This window comes from Sinocyclocheilus grahami, unplaced genomic scaffold, assembly GCF_001515645.1.
Source record: "Sinocyclocheilus grahami isolate Dianchi unplaced genomic scaffold, SAMN03320097.WGS_v1.1 scaffold1344.1, whole genome shotgun sequence".
NCBI classification, from domain to species: Eukaryota; Metazoa; Chordata; class Actinopteri; order Cypriniformes; family Cyprinidae; genus Sinocyclocheilus; species Sinocyclocheilus grahami.
Genome location: NW_015506523.1, coordinates 14,701 through 23,978, shown reverse-complemented (window position 1 = coordinate 23,978; position 9,278 = coordinate 14,701). Strand labels below are relative to the sequence as shown.

The 9,278-nt window shown below is 37.2% G+C and overlaps 1 protein-coding gene across 1 annotated transcript in view; it reads right to left on the bottom strand.

Moving 5' to 3' along the window:
* The window catches only part of LOC107569426 (lysosomal-trafficking regulator-like), a 113,813-nt gene extending 104,864 nt beyond the window's left edge, over nucleotides 1-8,949 (bottom strand). The window contains exons 1-2 of the mRNA XM_016255527.1: nucleotides 8,913-8,949; nucleotides 8,226-8,464 (exon numbers count right to left, since the gene is read on the bottom strand). Coding sequence (XP_016111013.1) covers nucleotides 8,226-8,306 — 81 coding nt within the window. The 5' untranslated portion in view covers nucleotides 8,307-8,464; nucleotides 8,913-8,949. The remainder of the gene's footprint in view (nucleotides 1-8,225; nucleotides 8,465-8,912) is intronic.
* Nucleotides 8,950-9,278: the final 329 nt, after the last annotated feature.

The window sequence follows — 9,278 nt, the reverse complement described above, 5'->3', positions numbered from 1 at the left end:
CCCCCCTTGAAGGTCAAGTTAATTTTAATTATATTTTCTCTATAGCGCCAGATCACAACATAAGTCATTTAAAGTTACCTTTCTTATAGAACATGTCTATACCTTGTTCTTTTATTAAACAAACTAAATAGCCTTGTTATTTATCTTATTTACACGACGGCATGTAATTTCGCCCCGATGCACGCACACACACACACACACACGTGCACACACTCCCACTCCCACTAGTATTTGTAAACATTAAGCCACAAAACGACTATTTAAATATGAATTCTGCGTGTCTCTGTGTTAATGAATGGCGGTTTTGTTTACTAACAGTTACTTGTACTGAAGCGCATGAAGCTTGCGGTGGTCTGCCGTCTCACTAAATGAGGACATAAATACATGAACAACATCTCCAGAACTGCTCTGAGAGTCACTGCATGAGCATTTGACCGTTTCATTTGAGTAAAACTATCCTCATATCATATACACACAGAAATGTAAAGGTATTCACTAGGGATGTGCGGGACTAGTCGACTAAACGGTACAGCTCCTACTAGTCGACACTGAAAACAATAGTTGATTACACAACAGAAACCCCCCCACGATTTTATCATTCAAATTACCGTCATTTTAACATTGCATTTAAAACATTTTAAATAACAAGTTAAAATAAAACGTTTGAGAAATAATACATTATTTTTAAAAGTGTATCTGGGCGGAAACTACATTTTTACCTCAGACCTCACATGCGTTTTCTTCGTGTCAGTTGCGGCGAGTTCAAATATGACCAAGCAAAAGACGAGAAGGTGTGGGATTATTTTGAATTAGAAGGAAACGGAAAAGTTTTGTATAAACTCTGTAATGTCAAATTGTCTTACAATAACTCTACTTGAGCGATGCGTAATCATATTCAATACAGGCACGCAGGCGTTAGCTTAGAGGCTGGCCAAAGCCAGCAAATGTCAATCACGTCATTCACTACAACATGCGATCCCGTCCGCGCCGTCTGTTGCTCTAACGAAGACCCACTTCGGTGCTGGTGCGGGATGTCCAGGCGCTTTCTGCTCTATCGGCTTGCTTTTCGTTATCTCTGCTTGCCTGCGACTTCAGTTCCTGCCGAGCGCGTTTTTTCAAGTGCAGGAATTTTATTGTTAATCGCCTCAGGTCCCGTCTTTCACCAGACCACGTTGATAATTTCACTGAACAAATAAGGCATGGTCTGAGTAAGTAAAATGGGCATAGTTGCATTTTGTTTTTAGACGATATAACCTACATGAAATACATTTTTAAAAGCCGTTTTAATGCCATTTCTTGATTAACCTTCCTATTGTTTTCGACTTGTGTTTTAATATGTTGGCTAACGTTATATGAAGATTAAGAATTCTGTCAGGCTATTGATCGATTTTCCATTGTTCTGCATTTCCCCAGCTCATTTGAATAAATAAGCTATGCTTTGACCAACGTTGAGTGTATAATGTTACTCTTACTTTTTTCTTTTTAACGAATGCCTAAAATGAAATGATGATAACGCGAGGCAAGTGTGCAGCAAGCGGAATTCATTGAGGGATTTGACAGTGTGATTCATAGATTAAGTATTTCAAATATAGGCTATTATATATGCTGCACGCACAGAGGATTTCTTTTGGGGGTTTCTTGCTTTTAGACTAGTCGACTAGTCGGATACAAAACTTTCGTTTAAATGTCAGTCAAATTAGTCTTCTCGCACATCCCTAGTATTCACGGCAACCTGTCAAAATAAACGTTTGGTTTAACTTGAAGGCATTGCGGCAGAAATATATTACTGTTGTTCAGTAGAATGTACGTAATAGGCTGCTACTACTACAACTAAAATTATTAAAACCTTATTTTTAAGGAATAATCATACAATATTTCTTTCAATAATGTTTTAATTGTAATATTAAATGCTTTTATGCTTTCAAATAATTAGACATGCTAAAACAGAATTTGGTAACAATAAAACATAAGGTTGGGAAAAAAATTAAACATTTCCTAGGGCCCTAAACATGTAATTTTTGTTACATGTTTAGGCCCCCCCCCCAAAGCCGTAAACCTAGGGGAAACACTGAAATCTGACCAAATCTGTTTCTGACACTTTGCTTATGCATCTTATAATAAAATCACACATGAATTCACAGTTAACTCCATATCACACGAAATTAGTCTTCTCGCACATCCCTAGTATTCACGGCAACCTGTCAAAATAAACGTTTGGTTTAACTTGAAGGCATTGCGGCAGAAATATATTACTGTTGTTCAGTAGAATGTACGTAATAGGCTGCTACTACTACAACTAAAATTATTAAAACCTTATTTTTAAGGAATAATCATACAATATTTCTTTCAATAATGTTTTAATTGTAATATTAAATGCTTTTATGCTTTCAAATAATTAGACATGCTAAAACAGAATTTGGTAACAATAAAACATAAGGTTGGGAAAAAAATTAAACATTTCCTAGGGCCCTAAACATGTAATTTTTGTTACATGTTTAGGCCCCCCCCCAAAGCCGTAAACCTAGGGGAAACACTGAAATCTGACCAAATCTGTTTCTGACACTTTGCTTATGCATCTTATAATAAAATCACACATGAATTCACAGTTAACTCCATATCACACACCAACCGAGCAAAGTACAGTGAGAATCAAACCAACAGTCTACATAATCTGAACTATTCTTGGCCATCGCTCCATGACAGCTGCTCTCAGCAGACACGCATGAAGCAAATATGATTAAGAAGTGCTTTAGAAGAATATCTCTGTTTAATTATCAAAGTATTTATATCTTTGTGTGTTCTGCAAATTGTTTCTTGCTGCATTATTTTAAAAAGCTTAAACTGTGTAGCACCATTGTATTCTGTACATGTAGTCTTACATTAAAATAAAAATGCTACATTTAAATTAAACATAACATTTTACTTCAGTACTCTTGAAGTAAACAATGTGCTACAACAGGTATACTATGCACTGCTGTGCTCTTAAAGTATTTTACTTCCATGTAGTTCCAAGCCAGTTCTATATCACCGCTCTATATTAATGTGCTGCTTTAATTGATGCACACACACACACACACACACTAGGGCTAGGCGATATAGCTAAAAAAATTACTGTTTGTTTTTCTTGTAACCCAAAACACCATAGTAAATCTACAGATCTAGTAAATTAGAACTAGTTAATGTGTTTGTCTAATAACCCTGAACTAGTCAGAACTAATAAAGCTGTCCTTATGTAGTAAACCAGAACACCTTAGTAAATTTAGATCTAGTAAATTAGAAGTAGTAAATCTGTATGTCTAGTAACCCAGAACACCCTAGTAAATCTACAGATTGAGTAACGTTACTATAAATCAACCCAGTCAATTTGTTTGTCTTGTAACCCAAAACACTATAGTAAATATGCAGATCTAGATCTAGTAAACTAGAACTAGTTAATCTGTTTGTCTAATAACCCAGAACACCCTAGTAAGTCTACAGATTGAGTAACATTACTACAAATCAACCTAGTAAGTCTACAGATTGAGTAACGTTACTACAAATCAACCTAGTAAGTCTACAGATTGAGTAACATTACTATAAATCAAAACTAGTAAATCTGTATGTCTAGTAACCCAGAACACCCTAGAAAGTCTACAGATTGAGTAACGTTACTATAAATCAAAACTAGTACATCTGTATGTCTAGTAACCCAGAACACCCTAGTAAGTCTACAGATTGAGTAACATTACTACAAATCAACCTAGTAAGTCTACAGATTGAGTAACGTTACTACAAATCAACCTAGTAAGTCTACAGATTGAGTAACATTACTATAAATCAAAACTAGTAAATCTGTATGTCTAGTAACCCAGAACACCCTAGAAAGTCTACAGATTGAGTAACGTTACTATAAATCAAAACTAGTACATCTGTATGTCTAGTAACCCAGAACACCCTAGTAAGTCTACAGATTGCGTAACGTTACTATAAATCAAAACTAGTACATCTGTATGTCTAGTAACCCAGAACACCCTAGTAAGTCTACAGATTGCGTAACGTTACTATAAATCAAAACTAGTACATCTGTATGTCTAGTAACCCAGAACACCCTAGTAAGTCTACAGATTGCGTAACGTTACTATAAATCAAAACTAGTACATCTGTATGTCTAGTAACCCAGAACACCCTAGTAAGTCTACAGATTGCGTAACGTTACTATAAATCAAAACTAGTACATCTGTATGTCTAGTAACCCAGAACACCCTAGTAAGTCTACAGATTGCGTAACGTTACTATAAATCAAAACTAGTACATCTGTATGTCTAGTAACCCAGAACACCCTAGTAAGTCTACAGATTGCGTAACGTTACTATAAATCAAAACTAGTACATCTGTATGTCTAGTAACCCAGAACACCCTAGTAAGTCTACAGATTGCGTAACGTTACTATAAATCAAAACTAGTACATCTGTATGTCTAGTAACCCAGAACACCCTAGTAAGTCTACAGATTGCGTAACGTTACTATAAATCAAAACTAGTACATCTGTATGTCTAGTAACCCAGAACACCCTAGTAAGTCTACAGATTGCGTAACGTTACTATAAATCAAAACTAGTACATCTGTATGTCTAGTAACCCAGAACACCCTAGTAAGTCTACAGATTGCGTAACGTTACTATAAATCAAAACTAGTACATCTGTATGTCTAGTAACCCAGAACACCCTAGTAAGTCTACAGATTGCGTAACGTTACTATAAATCAAAACTAGTACATCTGTATGTCTAGTAACCCAGAACACCCTAGTAAGTCTACAGATTGCGTAACGTTACTATAAATCAAAACTAGTACATCTGTATGTCTAGTAACCCAGAACACCCTAGTAAGTCTACAGATTGCGTAACGTTACTATAAATCAAAACTAGTACATCTGTATGTCTAGTAACCCAGAACACCCTAGTAAGTCTACAGATTGCGTAACGTTACTATAAATCAAAACTAGTACATCTGTATGTCTAGTAACCCAGAACACCCTAGTAAGTCTACAGATTGCGTAACGTTACTATAAATCAAAACTAGTACATCTGTATGTCTAGTAACCCAGAACACCCTAGTAAGTCTACAGATTGCGTAACGTTACTATAAATCAAAACTAGTACATCTGTATGTCTAGTAACCCAGAACACCCTAGTAAGTCTACAGATTGCGTAACGTTACTATAAATCAAAACTAGTACATCTGTATGTCTAGTAACCCAGAACACCCTAGTAAGTCTACAGATTGCGTAACGTTACTATAAATCAAAACTAGTACATCTGTATGTCTAGTAACCCAGAACACCCTAGTAAGTCTACAGATTGCGTAACGTTACTATAAATCAAAACTAGTACATCTGTATGTCTAGTAACCCAGAACACCCTAGTAAGTCTACAGATTGCGTAACGTTACTATAAATCAAAACTAGTACATCTGTATGTCTAGTAACCCAGAACACCCTAGTAAGTCTACAGATTGCGTAACGTTACTATAAATCAAAACTAGTACATCTGTATGTCTAGTAACCCAGAACACCCTAGTAAGTCTACAGATTGCGTAACGTTACTATAAATCAAAACTAGTACATCTGTATGTCTAGTAACCCAGAACACCCTAGTAAGTCTACAGATTGCGTAACGTTACTATAAATCAAAACTAGTACATCTGTATGTCTAGTAACCCAGAACACCCTAGTAAGTCTACAGATTGCGTAACGTTACTATAAATCAAAACTAGTACATCTGTATGTCTAGTAACCCAGAACACCCTAGTAAGTCTACAGATTGCGTAACGTTACTATAAATCAAAACTAGTACATCTGTATGTCTAGTAACCCAGAACACCCTAGTAAGTCTACAGATTGCGTAACGTTACTATAAATCAAAACTAGTACATCTGTATGTCTAGTAACCCAGAACACCCTAGTAAGTCTACAGATTGCGTAACGTTACTATAAATCAAAACTAGTACATCTGTATGTCTAGTAACCCAGAACACCCTAGTAAGTCTACAGATTGCGTAACGTTACTATAAATCAAAACTAGTACATCTGTATGTCTAGTAACCCAGAACACCCTAGTAAGTCTACAGATTGCGTAACGTTACTATAAATCAAAACTAGTACATCTGTATGTCTAGTAACCCAGAACACCCTAGTAAGTCTACAGATTGCGTAACGTTACTATAAATCAAAACTAGTACATCTGTATGTCTAGTAACCCAGAACACCCTAGTAAGTCTACAGATTGCGTAACGTTACTATAAATCAAAACTAGTACATCTGTATGTCTAGTAACCCAGAACACCCTAGTAAGTCTACAGATTGCGTAACGTTACTATAAATCAAAACTAGTACATCTGTATGTCTAGTAACCCAGAACACCCTAGTAAGTCTACAGATTGCGTAACGTTACTATAAATCAAAACTAGTACATCTGTATGTCTAGTAACCCAGAACACCCTAGTAAGTCTACAGATTGCGTAACGTTACTATAAATCAAAACTAGTACATCTGTATGTCTAGTAACCCAGAACACCCTAGTAAGTCTACAGATTGCGTAACGTTACTATAAATCAAAACTAGTACATCTGTATGTCTAGTAACCCAGAACACCCTAGTAAGTCTACAGATTGCGTAACGTTACTATAAATCAAAACTAGTACATCTGTATGTCTAGTAACCCAGAACACCCTAGTAAGTCTACAGATTGCGTAACGTTACTATAAATCAAAACTAGTACATCTGTATGTCTAGTAACCCAGAACACCCTAGTAAGTCTACAGATTGCGTAACGTTACTATAAATCAAAACTAGTACATCTGTATGTCTAGTAACCCAGAACACCCTAGTAAGTCTACAGATTGCGTAACGTTACTATAAATCAAAACTAGTACATCTGTATGTCTAGTAACCCAGAACACCCTAGTAAGTCTACAGATTGCGTAACGTTACTATAAATCAAAACTAGTACATCTGTATGTCTAGTAACCCAGAACACCCTAGTAAGTCTACAGATTGCGTAACGTTACTATAAATCAAAACTAGTACATCTGTATGTCTAGTAACCCAGAACACCCTAGTAAGTCTACAGATTGCGTAACGTTACTATAAATCAAAACTAGTACATCTGTATGTCTAGTAACCCAGAACACCCTAGTAAGTCTACAGATTGCGTAACGTTACTATAAATCAAAACTAGTACATCTGTATGTCTAGTAACCCAGAACACCCTAGTAAGTCTACAGATTGCGTAACGTTACTATAAATCAAAACTAGTACATCTGTATGTCTAGTAACCCAGAACACCCTAGTAAGTCTACAGATTGCGTAACGTTACTATAAATCAAAACTAGTACATCTGTATGTCTAGTAACCCAGAACACCCTAGTAAGTCTACAGATTGCGTAACGTTACTATAAATCAAAACTAGTACATCTGTATGTCTAGTAACCCAGAACACCCTAGTAAGTCTACAGATTGCGTAACGTTACTATAAATCAAAACTAGTACATCTGTATGTCTAGTAACCCAGAACACCCTAGTAAGTCTACAGATTGCGTAACGTTACTATAAATCAAAACTAGTACATCTGTATGTCTAGTAACCCAGAACACCCTAGTAAGTCTACAGATTGCGTAACGTTACTATAAATCAAAACTAGTACATCTGTATGTCTAGTAACCCAGAACACCCTAGTAAGTCTACAGATTGCGTAACGTTACTATAAATCAAAACTAGTACATCTGTATGTCTAGTAACCCAGAACACCCTAGTAAGTCTACAGATTGCGTAACGTTACTATAAATCAAAACTAGTACATCTGTATGTCTAGTAACCCAGAACACCCTAGTAAGTCTACAGATTGCGTAACGTTACTATAAATCAAAACTAGTACATCTGTATGTCTAGTAACCCAGAACACCCTAGTAAGTCTACAGATTGCGTAACGTTACTATAAATCAAAACTAGTACATCTGTATGTCTAGTAACCCAGAACACCCTAGTAAGTCTACAGATTGCGTAACGTTACTATAAATCAAAACTAGTAAATCTGTATGTCTAGTAACCCAGAACAACCTAGTAAGCACACAGCTTTCAAATGTAAGGCTTTCCCCCAACTTCCAAGCAAATCTTTGACAAGCCCACATACAAAGTTTGCTCATCGTCTACTTAGCAAGTAGTAATTTAGTAACTAGCTCTCCCGGCTCACCTGCAGATCTGCGCCCTGCGCGCGGCAGTCCGTGTAGTTCTCCCAGGCCTGGGACAGATCAGCCGGGTGTGAGCTGGCCATGTCCAGCTGACCGCCACCGGCTCCGGTTCATCCACAGCAGCGACCGAAGCTCTAAAATCCAGCGGTGAAGCCCGAGCTGCGTGAGCGGGAACGGCACATCAGTTCATTAGGCGTCCGTCCGGATTAGGAGATGCGAAGTCCGTTAAATCCGTTACTGCCTAGAGATGACATAGAACTTTTGAATTGACGGCTGGCGCGAATTGGGCTCTAGTTCGCATTGAAGTCCGTTTATTCCAGTCTGGCTGACAGTGAGTTAGCTGTCAAGTTACAGTTGCAAGCAGACACATGAAGAAGTAATATTAGTGCACCGCTTCGCGTTGAACACAAGTTGGGGCTTATATTAGCTTCGGCGTCAACATCAGCGTGAATGAACCAGCAAAAAATGCAATAACTAAAAAAAGAGACTTTATGTTTGCGTGAATCTGGATCATTTCACGCAGCGGCGGACGCAGAATCTCCTGCAGCACAGCTTAGGCTAACACTCATTCATTTAACTTAAGTTATGTCAAATATGAGGTAGAACGAATGCCAACCGGACATGTTTAATCATCATATCAATATTATTCATTTGAACGCAAGGTCTAAATGCAATTACAATGTACGTACCTCGCCTCAGGTCTTCCTTCTAACATGTACACAAGCAATTTAGAAGGGGAAAAAATTACATGCAAAACAGTAAAGGAAATAACGCCCACAAAACAGAATCCTAAGCGGCTATTGGTTGAAAAGACTGTCATTCAAATCAGTGGCCTATGAGGATGCTTCTTCTCGCCAGTCATTCGGATGACGCCAATCGTATCCCTGTAAGGGCGGGGCTTAGGCGCTTACGTTCTTGTTCCCGCTGTGGGCGGGGCTGACGTGATGACGCAACTGCGGGTCATTATTTTAAGTCCTCCTTTTCATGTATTAAACGTCAAATATTATATATATATATATATTGCACATACAAGTCATGCTCCTATTTTGTTCTGC